The 15,514-nt window shown below is 42.9% G+C and overlaps 2 protein-coding genes across 2 annotated transcripts in view; one reads left to right on the plus strand and one right to left on the minus strand.

The window, feature by feature from the left end:
* The window catches only part of st6galnac5a (ST6 (alpha-N-acetyl-neuraminyl-2,3-beta-galactosyl-1,3)-N-acetylgalactosaminide alpha-2,6-sialyltransferase 5a), a 46,787-nt gene extending 37,986 nt beyond the window's left edge, over positions 1–8,801 (plus strand). The window contains exon 5 of the mRNA XM_070975051.1: positions 5,599–8,801. Coding sequence (XP_070831152.1) covers positions 5,599–5,857 — 259 coding nt within the window. The 3' untranslated portion in view covers positions 5,858–8,801. The remainder of the gene's footprint in view (positions 1–5,598) is intronic.
* A 3,659-nt stretch (positions 8,802–12,460) lies between these two features.
* pigk (phosphatidylinositol glycan anchor biosynthesis, class K) overlaps positions 12,461–15,514 on the minus strand; it is a 28,672-nt gene continuing 25,618 nt past the window's right edge. Inside the window, exon 11 of the mRNA XM_070975005.1 lies at positions 12,461–14,267. Within this exon, the coding sequence (XP_070831106.1) occupies positions 14,151–14,267 (117 nt within the window). The 3' untranslated portion in view covers positions 12,461–14,150. The remainder of the gene's footprint in view (positions 14,268–15,514) is intronic.

Here is a 15,514-nt window from a genome sequence, read left to right on the forward strand (position 1 = left end):
TTACACCACTTAAAGGTCCAGTGTGTTGGATTCAGGGCGATCTGTTGGCAGACACGGAAAGTAGTTTTCATCGTAATGTTTTTGGGAGTGTTTTTGTTCCGTCAGTATGAGCTTTTTCTATCCACAGAGGCAGTGGGCGCTCTTTCATGTGGTCCGCCATGTTTCTACAGTAGCCCAGAACACACAGACCAAACGCTGGCTCCAGGGAGCGCTTTTTGCAAGCTTTGCTGTCACCATATGTTCTCCTGAGCAGAGGGCTGTTGAGCTGGTTGTGATCCGCAATCCCGCACACTGGTCCTTTAAACCAGCCGCAGTCAAACAGCCGTCCCTTTGTTTCCCCTGCCTCTGTCCGCCTTTTTTGTTTGGCCGTGTTGTTTTGTTTGTCGTACTGTACAGCGTCTCCACAGCCCATTTTTCACTCCATTCTCAGCAGACGCCAGAAACAACATTAAAGAATTCAGTCTTAGTATTCCCCCAAATTCAGACAAAGAAGTGAGATGAATTTGAGATAAGACAGGCTTTGTTCAGCCTCTGGATTATTCAGTATGGAAATGTAGACTTCTGCAGATCCAGCCCATGAACTGGAACGCAGCTTTTGTCAAAGAGGTGTACTTACATGAGGGATAACGGCACATGTGCGGCACAAAGGCAGGCTGCGTTTTACTGGAGCGATTGCTCTTTCAAAATTTTTATTTTTGTCTTTCTGGTCAGGTTGACACATCCACTCTAATGCTAATAAAAAATTAGATGGAGACCCCATTCTGTTTCACCTTCAACTGACTGTAATTTTTTATTTTAAGTCACTGTGTTACCGCCATATTTTACTTTAAAGGTGAACTTCAGATCTCCTAACGCACACGCCACATAGCCACAACAGTGCCCATTCAGTTCTACTCATGGGACTTTGTTACATGTCATACAGCCCCGTCTCTCCCCACACCTGCCTCTAACTATCAGACTATAATGTAATATAAAATATCTAAAGACCTTGAACTCCATCACACAGAGTGAAACAGAGGCTGCACAGGTGGAGGTTTGTTTACCTCTTTGCTGTGATAGTTGCTAATAAACCATAGCTAATGTTAATTAGCTAATGAACTAAAACCTCCATGTCCTGTGCAAACCATGCAACTCAAATGAAAACTTTTCATGAGCGAAGAGAAAAGAGCCTTGTTTCAGCTGTGTGGCGGTGCATTCCAGAGATAATACAACGTTTTTAAAGGCTGAAGAACATTTTCTCCGTTAGCTTCTTTTTTTGACTGATGGAATCCTTCATGAATGGACTACACCCTGCCAAGGTCAGGGCAGCTTAAGTTAGCTGACTTTGATGAGATTTCTGTGTTTTCTTTCTCTTTTTTGAAATGGTCAGCACTCAGTGAGGAAAAGGTGATGTCACGTACCTGAGCACCAATCAGCGTTCATGAACATTTGAATCAGTCTGATGATAGTTGCTAAGTTGTTTGGTCTGATTTGCCGAACCACCAAAACTTAATGAGGCAGATTATGTTAAATCTTTATAAATATACCTAAAGATGTTCTTTTGTTTATTATTATTAATATTTAAAAGGCGGCTTATTTAGTCACTAGTGTTTCACGGTACAGACAAACACTAAACCAAGTTTTCTGTTTCTTAGCCTAAGAGAGACAGACTTTTCTCAACCAATCATGGAGCTTTTTTTAACTTACGTAACTTACTTAACATACGTACGTAATGTCACATACATACACAACAATTTACGTAACTAACACACTTGTTTTATTACCCAATTGTGATCTTTTACTTAACCTAAGCAAACTATGAGTGTCACCTGAAATGCGTCTCAGCAAGCTTTATTTTGAAAGGGTAACCAGACGCTGTATATTTATAGCCGTTAACTTGGCCCCAGAATGACAACGTTTTTGGCTGCGTTCAAGAATCATCTCCCTTTATATTCACTTTAGGAATCCACTTTTTCTAGGTTGATGGCAGCGCTGAGGTTTTTCCTCCTTTATAATGAAAACACTCCAAATAAGGCAGAGCAACACCAAAGAAATGCAAAGAACTATGGGATGTGAAGCCGATTCTGACTCAATCTAGCTTCTAGCAAGCTTCTATTCCAGCCTCATTAGCAGAGTTTAATGGTTTGAATTACAGCTCACGTCTCATCCATCTCAGCCAACTCTTTAATTGGGGGATTTTATTGGACAAGGAACAAATCTTATTAGAGTTCCCAATAAAAAGAACAAACTGTAAAATGTTCAGTGTAGCTTTGTTCCTGGTTCTGATTGATTACGGAATTATTTTTTTATTTTGGCTTTGGGCACAAATTCGGTCTTGGTGACAATGAAGAGGGAATGCTGGTTCAATTCTTTAAACAAACGGTTGGCTTAAGCTGATACTTGGCAATCCTCTTCGTTCTAATAACAAATGAAGTCTGTAGATTTTACTGGATGTGATCCAAGTTTCTGTAACGTCATGTCAAATATGTTTACTGGAGCATTAATGATTAACCAATAAATATAAATGGTGCATCAATGGTTTTATTATTAGAAACATGTTTTTAATTTGCTCCTCCTCCTTTTTTCCATTTTTTAAATTCATTGTATGCTGCATGCTTTGTAAAGTATTTTTTTCTAAAGAATAACAAGGGTTTTGGACATGCTCGGACACAGCAGTGATGTGAAACTATCCCATCAGACTTTCATGACATTGCTTTACTTGCTATGGACTGAAGACCACTGAACGTTTTCAATGTTACCAGAAGTTTCACCAAATTCAAGTCCGTTGAGCTTCACATTGAGCCAAAGAATCAAAGGAATATCTCGAGGCAGTCATTTCAAAAGCGGCACAGACTCTACGTTCCCCAAATCTTCCAGAAAATACGACTTGAAGTCTCTGCAGAATTGCATAAATTAACAGGACAAGTGTCTGTAATTGAAAGAAAACCATGCATATGAGAGAACACAGCTTGTCCTGAGTCAAAAATATCCCACTTTGCTTTGATTCACTCTCATTTATTCACTTGCAACTGAAGCTTGTTGAGAGAGGCGAACATAAATATTATTCTCTCGATAGCTGGATTAATTTGTTTTTGCGACAAGATAATGTCGAGGACTTAATGCAGCCCGAAATGTATATGATCCAAGTCCTGAGGTATGTCTGCGGACTGGCCACGCGCCCAGAGCTGGCTGCAGGGTTGTACTTGGAAAGAGACGTGGACATACGCATAGATGTGGGACGATTTAAGTATATAAGTGTATGATGATTAATGCATGACGATAAATGACTCTACGGACATCTTGACTGGGGAAGTGTTACCTATGACGGACAGATCTGGGTCTGGTGTGTGTGTGGAAGTCTGAATTGTTGAACTGATTTAACATTAACAAATTCAAGGACATAAATTGTTTAAAATACAAGTACAAGAGGTCTATTTTTATCATCACCTTCAATAATTCAAATGAAAAACCAGGAGTTCTTTGTGGAAGGCAAATTAAGCTGTCAGAGTCATTAGCAGAATCAGTGGGGTTGCCTTTCCTGATCAGAGAAACGCACTATACGGCCAAAAGTATGTGGACGCATCCATGGGAAACCTACAGTGGTGTTTTAGACAGTAGATCGTGTAGGCAGACGGGTCCATAAAGAAATGGTTTTCCCTGCGTGCTATGAGGGCGAGGCTGGCTTTCACAGAGCTCTAACCTCAGCCTCATTCAGCGCTTTGGGGATGAACTGGAACGCTGACTGCAAGCCTCATCACCCCAACATCAGTGCTGGACTGATGCGCTAATTGCAGGAATGCTCTTGTGGCTTAATGTGAACAAATTCCTGCAGTCAGGTTCCAAAATGTTGTGAAATGAGTGCTTTTACTTAGGGGTGCAATTCAGGTGTTCATATATTTAGCCTCGAAGCCTTCATTCTGCTTCAGTTTCAGTGTTCTGCGCTCCTGTAAAGATAAGATAAGCCTTTATTGATCACCAGAGGGGAAATTTAGTTGTTGCAGCAGCACAAGGACAGAAATGAATACAGATTTTAAAAAAAAGCAAAAGCCAAACAATTAAGAGGTAGATGAAACAAAAACAAGACTAGATGTAAAAAAAAAAAATAAAAACTATACAAGAGCGATTAAAGCCTAAATCACAAGGCAAGAGTGACGATGGTGTGATGAAGAGCAGCAGTCAACAAGTGCAGTGTATATGAAGAAGAAGAAGAATCCTTTATTGATCACACACACAGCATGCGTAGTTACAGAGGGGAACTGCACACGCCATGCTTCAGTGAAATTCTTTCTCCGCATTCAACCCATCCTGGAAGTCCTTCCTCTGCGGCAGACCAGGAGCGGTGGGCTGCCAGCCCACAGCGGCGCCAGGGGACCCAGTTCCTTTGTCACCACTGGTCTGGTGGTGATGATCTTGCATGTTTTTAGTGGGGATTTTTCATGTAGGATACCCCAGGTGAACATGGGGAGAACATGCAAACTCCACACAGAAAGGCCCCTTTTTTCCTCGAGCAGCAGGCTCTGAAGGCACGGTGGCCACCAGTGCCCACAGCGGGATTCGAACCAGGACCTTCTAGCTGTGAGGCGACAGTGTTACCACCTGTCACCATGCCACCAATACTGTATACTGTACTAAACATGAACACGTATTAAAGGAAGGTGTTTAAACTGGGCAAATTCAGTGATTACGAAACTTTTGGATCTAAACCCTCTGAGTGTGTGGGGGTTAAAATTTGAAACAGTTTACCTCCATAAATTTAAACCTTCGTTTTTAGAAACAGGTGTAAAAACGTTGAATTAAATCAAATGGAAAGAGGAGAGATGAGTGAGTGTGTTCAGTGTTTTAGCACAGTTTGTATAAAATGTGGCCCAGCACAGTTCACGTAAGAAAAAGGAGTGTGTGTCGTCCTGTCATGGAGCTGTTGTTGTTACCATGATTAAAGCTTGCCTTTAACTTGTAAGTGATCTTATCCTGCGTCATGCTTCAATTGCACACGTAACATTTTGTTTGTTTTATATTGAGTCTGTTTTTTTGTGTTTCTGCGTGTCAGTGTTTTACAAAGCACTGTGCTTTTGTTTGGGTGTGTTTTTAGTGAATAAGTGGAAAGGTTTTGGAAAGGTGTAGGTTTCAGAATAAAAGAAAACCAAATGCTAATACAGGAGGAGGCTGGGGGGTGGAGGAAGTTACATTTCTGAGCGCAGGCAGCAGCGATGATTCAGAGCTTAGTGTCGGTGCGTGCAGACTGAATGAGGAGCAGATGTTTGCATGGACTACCTTTACTGTGAAAGAGAGGACATACGTGATTGGAGGATGTGCTGTGTGGAACATGTGATGATAACCTGCCTTTATGCCTGCTGGAACTCCATTTTTAGAGCTTTTATTGTTCGAGCTCAAACAGAAAAGAGCTTTTTGTTTCTTTATTTAGCTTTTAGTCTTCGGCCGCAGGTGGCATTTAAATATGATTAAAACCAGCTAAATTTGGCTGCGTGGGCCCTCCAAACACAGATCAAGCCCCCTCCTTCACCACGAAATGAAAAACTCTCTGTGGTGTCACATGAAACTCAAGTGACTCATTAAAGCGTTTTCTAAATGTCAGCCGTCTCTCCTCTCTCACCACTGCAGGGAGCCTCAGCACAACTCTGTCCCCTACCACTACTACGAGCCCCGCGGTCCAGACGAGTGCGCCATGTACATCTCTCATGAGCGCGGGCGGCGGGGCAGCCACCACCGCTTCATCACGGAGAAGCGGGTCTTCGCCAACTGGGCTCGGACTTTTGACATCCACTTCTACCAGCCGGACTGGAGCCCCCCGCCGCTCCCAGCCAACCGGACGCTGGAGGGGACGGTCCCGGCGACACCCCTGCTACCCCAGAAGACGTGACGGGCGTTGGGGGCGCAGAAAATGCTTCAGAGATCCGTTTCAGAAGTGCCGAGGGTGGGGACTATTTGCGTTGAGGGCTTTGGACCCTGAACAAAAAGGTTAAAACATGAAGTAGGCAAGAAAATAGTTACCACAGATGATCCTGTTGATCCTGCTGGACATTTGTTATGAACGCCTCTCCAGCTCCACCACTGCAGCTCCTCCAGCAGTGGGTTTTGTTTACAGAGGCGAACCAGTTCACAGTTGTACATCTGTTTTTGAAAGCCTTGTAAAGTGAGAGTCATACAAGAAGGCAACATCATGACACACTCCACTCTCGATGCATGCATGCAGTCTTACTGTGGATCCTCCTCGTCTTTGTGCATACGTGTGTGTGAGAGTGTGTGTACATATGTTTACCAGAGGGATCACAGAGGATACAAACTTCAGGCTCTTCAAAGCCTCTGTTGGAGGATGGATCTGTGCAGGATTCACTGCTTACACGCCGCTGAAAGAAAAATACTATTACAATACCCGAAATCTGACAATGGAGAGACCGTGTACACTGAATACTAACAAAAAAGCTGCCATAGCTCGAGTTAAATATGGCCGTGTGAAAGTATGAATTATCACTGTTCAGATATATTCTGCGGTTTTCAGATGTCGAGGAGGTCAAGCTGGGTGAGATTCTTTTGACCCCTGTGCCGTGAAACAAACGCTTTCAGAGCAGTATTCACTACCCTGACTTTCATTTATGCTGCCTTTCAGATGTGCGCATTGTAAACGCACTGAAGTGTCACCCAAGTCAAACTTGCTGGCTGAAGGACAAGTGTGTACCATTAACCTGGAGCTTTTATCTGGTGTGTGTGCGCCTCCTCCGCCCCCTGCGTATGTATCATAAGGCTTTGTTGGCTCCTGTCACTAGTTAATAGCGCGATTTATATAGCTACAAGCTGGATTTCCATGTAAATGCACAGCTGTGTCACACAAGACAAGCGGGAGATTAAGATCGAGCGCAGGGATGCAGCAGCGGCATCCGTCCTACTATATTCATCTGCTGTTGCTTCCGTGAGCCCGAATCGCCTCGCAGGAGAATTACACCGTTTTTTTGTTAAACTGATGAGTATGTGATCTGTCACTCTTCTCCTCTCTCGCTCCCGATTGTGCTTTATGTGCACTCTCCTCTCATTTGATGGACTATATTCTACTTGTAGACTCCCCTTCCTCTTTCTGAGATCTTCTAGTTTCCCCTCTTCTCTCCTCCATGAAAAAGAATCAGGTCATCAGCCTGGAGAAGGTGATGAGACGTGTGGTTATCTTAATGATACATCCTGGTGCTCAGTCCCTATTGATTTTGCCCTCATCTCTGTAATGTGAGTAATGAGAAGAGAGATGGTGTGGGTCAGATACATAGGTGCTCACAATGCCAGAATGTGTTTCACATCGTGTTTCCTCGGCGGAGATGAGTCGATTCCTTTTCATGCATCACAAATGGCTGCGGGAGAGGTGCTGCAGTTCTGTTTGTCGCCCGGCTCGGAGTCCTGCTGCTGACTTTGACTGAAGCAGAAACCAAGATGTGGTTGTTTGTAGAGACGCTGACTCGTCTGCGACTGGCTGTGCACGGCGGTCTGTCAGAGCGAAGTGATAAGCACTCGAATATTTTAGTTATTCCCCTAATTAACTGAATCGTGTGTTGTTCAGGGCTGCAACTGCCAACTGTTTTCGTTTGATGAATTGTTTGGTTTTTCAAAATGTCAGAAAATAGTGAAAAATGCCAGTCACAGCTTCCCAACACCCAAGGTGACATTTCCAGATTGCTTGTTTTGTAAAAACAACAGTCCAAAACCTAAAGGTATTCAATTTGCAGAGATATAAAACGGAGGAAAGCAGCGAATCCTCACATTTGACGGGGTGAAATGTCGAAATTTGAAATGTTTGCTTCATAAATAATTAAAAGGAATAGTTTGACATTTTTGGAAATAAGATTATTCCCTTCCTTGCAGAGAATCTGAATCAGATTTATTGCCAAGCAGGTTTTAACATACAAGGAAATTGCTGTGCTGTTCGCGCTAACAATAGAATGAAAAGCCAGTAGTGCAAATCAAGAAGCATAAAAGGGAAAATAGACAGAAAATGTGGAAAAAGATTTATTATTAGATGACAGGACTTCTATGCCTCTCATGTCCGCATGGTAAAAATGTAGCTGCGCTTTGTTAGCGTAGCTTAGCATGAAGTAAAAACCGAAGCAAAGCTTATATGCTGGACTATTTCTTGATTTGAGGAAGCTCCTGATCCAGCCAAGAAATATTCCAGCACATAACCCCCCCCCCCCCCCCAAAAAAAAAACATGTTATCACATTTACTCTAGTTCTTTCACAGATAACATAAAATGTATCAACTGGTTAGCTTCAAAGGTGCAGTGTGTAAGATAAGGCCAGATTAGTTTAAATTTTAAAATGTAAAAAAAAAAAGATGTCTGTGTATTGTGTTGCTGAGGTATCTAGTGGAGTTAGCATGCTAAGCAGGTAAACACAACTTTGTACCTCAAGAGGTGACAGTCTGATAGTAAAGCCCGCCATAGTTAGCTTAAACATAGCTAACTAGCTAACGACTGCCAATAGCTACACACTGTGCCTTTAAAGATGCTGGTGGATGGATTTTGTGTCTTTGGACAGGGTGAGACTAGCTTTTTTATTTTGTTTCCAGCTGCCAACTCCAGCTACATGCTTACTGCACAGACTGTTATCACATCTGTCACACGTAACTCTCAGCAAGAAAGCGCATTTCCAAAAACACCCAACTATTCCTTTTAAATAGTGAATCAGTTATCAGTTGTTGCTAATGAATTTTCTGTTGATCAGTTAATTGACTGATCATTTCAGCATTGATGTTGATGTGTTGTTTCCTCTCTTTTTGCACATAATGGAAATGTATCATTCCACCCAATAAATTACTTTTTATCAGTAGTCCTGCATTCAGCAGTTTCTGTATGTAACGGTAACAAAATGTGAGAAATAAAATTAGCATAATATCTCTGCATTTGTATGTAGTAGCCCCCAGAAATGCAGAGGAAACATGGAGGCTTCGTGGAGGATGGGAGGCCAGTGACTCACCTTCACCCTCCGCTGACAACAGCTGCCATTTTTACCTCTCCTCTCTCTCACTGTCTGGTTGTGACATCAGGCTGTGTCATTCTGAAATAATAATGAAAGACAGGCAGAGCTACAAGGCCATAACTCCCCCGAGCAACAAACACATCCTTGACCGGATTCATAACTGAGCGCTGGAACATTACTTTGTAAAATTAGTCCTGTCACATCACCTGAAGGCAAAGCACACAGATCAAGGTAACGTTACAAGAGATGATGAAGAGACAGTATTCAGCTCTGTGTCGTGAACGTTTCAATTATTAGACAGTTGAGTTCAATAAAAATGTATTTAAAATGCATTTATGATGATTGATGGCTCATTAGAAAGTATAATATCAAAAACCATGAATATGGCTGAAATGTAACAATGCTTTTCTCTTCATCCACATCTAATATACAAATCAGTTATCACAATACCAGGGTTGAAATGAGCAATTATTTCCATTATACATTATCAGTTTGTTTTTTTTAAATGAATCTAAATAGTTTGGTCTGTAAACAGGGTTTCTGCACCAATTATAATTTCAGACTTTTTAATACCACATACAATGACCGGTATTACATGGAGTATGAATGTATGATGGAATTGGTTCAGAATTACTTCCATCACATTTTTTCAGTACTTCCCAGCAGTCTATGACTATAATTGCGGATGATGTAATTAATTAAATCCAGTCGACCTGGGCCCAGATGAGCAGCGACAAATGGACTGATGGATTAGCCAATTAAAAATGATTAGTTAAGTTCATTGGAGTCTATGCTAAAATTGAAACTTGCCCATTATGATGAGATGAATTTCCTCCCTGCAGAAGTGAAAGTGTTTGCTCCAGGTCTGATGGTTCTGACTAAACTCCCCAAAAAAGGGCTGAACAGCCTCCTGCAGTCACAACAATCCCACTTGGTTTACTGGTGTAAAACATCTCTTGATACAAAAACATGTTATAACTAATGCTGCTGCCTACAGGTCAAGAGAAAATATGTATATATTTATATTTTTAATAGCTTCTAAGGCCTTTGTGAGGAAACTGAATTTGCTGCTTTCTAAGACTTAATAGAGGAAAAATTTAATTCAAAATTTCCCACAGGCCAAGGTGAGGTCTTGAAATATCTTATTTTGTTAGATTAACAGTCTAAAATCCAAAGTTGGTCAATTTACATTAACATAAAGCATGGAAATCAATCAACACTTCCCACAGTCAGTCCCATTAGAAGTGTGTGGTAATGCATTTATCTGCAGAGACCCTGCCCTCTGCCTGTAATTCTGTAGTTTCTGTAGTTTTGTTTCTGGGCATCAACCTTTGGGCAGTGGGTGTGCAGCCTGCAGCCAATTACAGCGTGCATGGTGTGATGCCAGGACCAATCAATCCAACTCATTCTGCTTTTAAGTTGGCGAATGTTTGCTTGATACAAACTTGACTTAATCTGTTAGCAAAATGGCTAAATTTTCTGTAAATACAATGATTAATTGTGTTAGCTCTACATGATCCACAATACAAGTGTCTATATAGAAATTAGGCAATGGAAAAAAAGGAAATCTTATGTCAAGGTTCACTTACTTGCTGTTTCTGGAGCTTTCAGTCAGATCTCAGTCTTCAACAGCTGGAGGTTGGTTGTCATGCAGACGGTTGAGTTGACCTATGTCACCTGATAACAGGTGCTGACAGGTGTATGAAGACCATTAGATGTGCCTCTGTAAGTCACTGCATTTACGATACAGTAAATCTTGTGCAGGAATTCTTTGGCCAGAGCAGATTATCTCTAAATGTCAGATATTGGCCCGATTAATTGGCTGACCAATTAACCAGTCTACCGCTGGCTTACAGGTCAACTGCAGTGTTACCTCAGCTAGCCTTGGCTAATGTGGCTACTCCCACAGCCTGGGGGTGATGTCGGACTACTTTGGAATATTGAGGGACAGAAACTGAACATTTAGCTTAATTTGAAGCAAACTAAATAATGAGGAGGTTTGAATCCAGTAACTGTGTTTTGGTTTTTATGTGTTTATGCTGCAGAGCTAGTTCAGCTAGCATTAGCTTTTGCTGTTATACTAAGCCTGTTCTGCTCCGGGATCCTCGCCAGTGTGTAAATTTACTTGATAGAGATGCTCTGAAGGTAACGATATAGCTACCTGTGGAAAAAGAAAAGGTCAAATTGTGGAAATAAATCTGCTTGGCGGAAAACTAACTTTGTAACTTTGATTAGCACCCAGCAGCTAGCTTGCTTGAATCTTACAAAGTGGCCAAATGGGCAGCGATGCAAAGGCTAACATGGATCAGATACCTGCTCGAACATGCAGTGAAGTTGTATTTTATTTAGAAGTTATTATGGTAATATTCATGATGTAAGTGCAGCTTTTCGGGGTAGAGGACTGGAGCTACATCAGAGCCGTGGTGCTGCAACAACAACATTAAAGCGTGTAAACCTGTTATAGTAGACACCTAAAATAAAAGTATGAAACTGAAAATATGGACTGAGAGTTCATTCCTGACCTTGGAAACAGCAGTAGATGAAACAATCTACTGTCTTCGCGGCCAAAAATGTTTCTATCTGCAGTCCTTCATTTGAATTCTCTTTGCTTTCTTACTTTATACTTGGTGTAAAATCGACTTTGCATAAATGCATGAATTTCAAACAACGCAATCTGGACAAGGGAGAGAAGGCTGTTCATACTTATTACAGAGCTTCTGTCTGAGCGGCCATCATCACACTGTTACACTTTCTCTCCTCTTCCTTATTTTTGTTTTCTGGTGCAAAAATTTAAGGGAAAAAAAATGCATTTAAAATTTAAAAACACAGTAAGTGAGCGCCACTGAGCGGGATTTATGCCGCAGCTATTGTTGCAGATGAGAATGAAAATCTGTGACTGCTAAAATTACTATTATCATTCCTGGGAATGATTGACATTACAAAGGCTCGCTGACAGGCAAGCGGTGGGAAACGCAGAGTTTCCATGGAAATTGGACAACCTGCCAGGCACACACACAGACACACACACTGTCTCCAACACGGCATGCGTGTGCTTGTGTTTGTTTGTGCATAAATCATTGAATTTCGCAGGCTGCCACATGGGGCTAATGCTACCGTCGTTCCACTTCTGAGGACAGCGAGCGCATGTGCGCGCGCTCGCCGGTGAATCCCGACGCTGCTCGAGGTTTCAACAACCTGTGTGACATATTCAGAGCATCCTTTCTGACTCTACGGCCCAAAATCACTCTGCCTCTTCGGAGATGGCTGCTCTAATATTGTCCTGTCACTGGTTTCTCCCCACCAAGTCAGGCGTGAAGGAAGACAGACACTGATCTTTATTAGCACAGGGAAACCATAGTGACAGAGACGATGGAGTGGCCTGCATCACCACGCTGAAAGGCTGAGCATTTCCAATTCCATCTGCGAGCGCTGAAGTAGGAGCGACAGGCACAGAGGAGATGGAGTCAATTTTGAAGTGGGTTTAAGAACAAACAAATGCATCTGAGATCGGGTGTATTTAATTTTTATTGTATCTGCTGCCAGCCTGGTATACACCAACTGTATATGGAGGCTCGGCTCCAACGGCTGCTCCGTCTTTTGAAATACAAGACAGGAACAGACAGAAAACAACATTTAAAAACCTCCCCGGGTTGTTTGAAATGTTTCCAGCAAGAGAAACAACAGAGCAGGTGTGTAAGTCAACTCAAGCAGCACCGATTTCAAGGATGTCTTTGTGGTATAAAATAAGCTTAGACTGAGCTCTGCCAGGCGTATCTTCAAGGGCCTGTAACAGTAAAAGGAGATTTGTGTATTGAAACTGCATTACGGAGTAATTACGGAAACTCAATTTAATAAAACAGGCAGTTAAAGACGCAAATACATCCCTTTGATCCAGTGTTTCATCTTTATTCAGGGCATCAAAATCCGAACAATTGAGGAAATAAAATGAGCTTGCTCTGTGAAAGGGGAATAAGATATACGAGGAAGAAGAAAGCGGGGGGGAGGAAGGAGAAATAAGCCTCGCATAAATAATATATAAGAAAAGGTACTTGGTGGCTGACGCAGCAGCTGCCTTCCAATACATATGGTTCAATTTCCAACTCCATCTATTTTCCACTTCAGCCGCGAGGGAGAGTGGCAGCAGGCACCCGATGGGCGGGTCCTCGCGCCAAGGAGGAAAGATAAACTACCGCGGGTTCAATCCATATGCTTTGAGCATCAGTCACTCCCCCAACAATGAGCCTAATGCAGAGCGTTACACGTGGAGAGAAAGGTTCGGAAAAAAGGGAGGAAAACACTTCCCAGCACAGAGGAGATTCATGTGGGACGGCCGGCGGCTTACTAGGTTATCACTCACTTATCACCGCTGTAGTGCAAGACGTGGAATGGCCGGGGAAATAGCTGTCCATCACCCAGAATACAATCAGCAGACTACACGGCTGCAGAGCTAATGGATGTTTCCACAGGGAGGGCAATTTGGTGAATGGGAGAGTGGATGGGTCCATCATGTGAGATGGGATTATGTGCGATTGTTATCCTTCACAAGCATGATATGACGGTCAAGGGGTGTAATGTATATGGACAAGGGAGACATTAAATAGTAATCTCTCCACAGCACTCTCACAGCCAATCGGCCTGCCCTCGTCCCACATCTTCTTTTTGTGACCGGGCAGACGTTCCGGAGTAGCACTTAAACAAAAAAAAGGCTGCTGCTGAAATATGCAGCAGCACGCTCCCGAAAATAAATTAAAGTTTTATCTGCTGACGCAATTCAGTGCATTTTTAACCAAATCTGCAAAAATTACGGACTGGCTGAACAAAACAGAACCTTGGATTGAAAAGAAACAAATACAAGTTGATGTCCTTGTGAAAAATGACATAAAAGAGTTAAAAATGGCCGTGCAGAGTTGGGGCTTTGCTTATCTGATGCATGGCTCTCAAGTATTTGTCTCTTCTCACATCACATCTGAGGTAACACACACATTCACATTTCATCTGCACAGAGCGATCATCCAAAAGAAAAAAAAAAGGCACCAATTGCAGTCTGGCCATGCAGTTGCGGCGCCAAACATCTCCTTTCCATTTCCAGGGAAATAAGCCTGTCACAAACTGCACCTTTCCTGTAATATCCCTTCAGTAAAAGCTCCCGATGTGCAGCTTCGTGTCCTCAGATATCCAGCGGCGTGAACGCTGAGGCCTCAGAAGATGTGTTTGAGGTGCTTCACGCCGTACGTCTTGAAAAACACCAGGAGGATTAGAGTCCACAGGCCCAGGATGAAGCCATCAGGAGGATGCCAGTCTTTCTGCTTTGGTTTCTGCGCAAAGAAAGGGAGGTGGAGTGGGGAGGGGGGGGTGTGAGGTGAGGTAAGGTGAGGTGGGGATGGCAGAGGAAAGCGGGGGTGGGATGGTGGGAGGCAGGGGGATTGTAGGTTAGTAATAGTGTGTGTATTTCTCTTGTTGAGGCCACCGCTGATTGTTCTGTCATTCACACAGGCAGGCGGGCATATACACTCACTTTATCTCCTCACACACTTTATGGACGATCTGCCGTCTCACACACACAAACACAAAAGTTCGCACAAAAAGCGGGTGGTAAAGCTCATCAGTACACCTCCCCTGTCTTGTGTTTGTCCCATTCACTGCCACATCATCACTTTGTGTATGATTATACTTTTAAATCTCTCCCGTATTAAACATGCATCTCACAAGGAGCACATTTATATGCTAATGCGGTGGCAATATTCTGCGGAGAGATGAGATTTAACCTCTAAAAAATCTTCCTAACTCCTCCGCTGGCGACAAAGCTATAGATAGGCTGTGAGGACACACTTAAGAGATTTCTGTTATCCCTCGCTACACAAGCTGCCATTATCCAGTCAAGAAATCACCAGTCAGAAAAGGCATCCCCCCAAAGCCAAAACCTCAAGACTTGAGAGAGAGGATGAGCAGGCACACACACACGCCTGAGTCACAAACTGTAAACACAACGCTAGGACGACATTCAGCACAGTAAAGCTGCTACACAAATACTCGCTAGATCCATGTCTCCCTGGCTTGCTTGAGCGCTACTACAGTACTGACTGTACATTTACTCTCTCTGAAGTACATCCATATCAGCTTGACACACACACACACACACACACACACACACACACACACACACACACACACACACACACACACACACACACACACACACACACACACACACACACACACACACACACACACACACACACACACACACACTGCAGCAGGAGCTGGAGACGGGCTGACAGCAGACTGACAGGTCCTGCAGGATTAAACGCTGGTGTGAAAGCACAGTTCAGGGTCATTATTACCCACAGACTGACTACGGCCATAAGCCAAGTTGCAAAGTTACCCGTCATTCAGTACGTGGATCAAATGAAACCTGTACTCAACAATGTTCAGAGTTAATGCCTCTGAGTGTTATCATTTAACTGTGGAGCGATACAGGTTTTCAGGCTGCTTTTAATCCCACTGTACACTGCCAAACGAACAGCAGGCAGAGTTCATGACTAGCTGGTGGACACAGCAGAGC

The sequence above is a fragment of the Chaetodon trifascialis genome, chromosome 11, assembly GCF_039877785.1.
Source record: "Chaetodon trifascialis isolate fChaTrf1 chromosome 11, fChaTrf1.hap1, whole genome shotgun sequence".
In the NCBI taxonomy this organism is placed as follows: Eukaryota; Metazoa; Chordata; class Actinopteri; order Chaetodontiformes; family Chaetodontidae; genus Chaetodon; species Chaetodon trifascialis.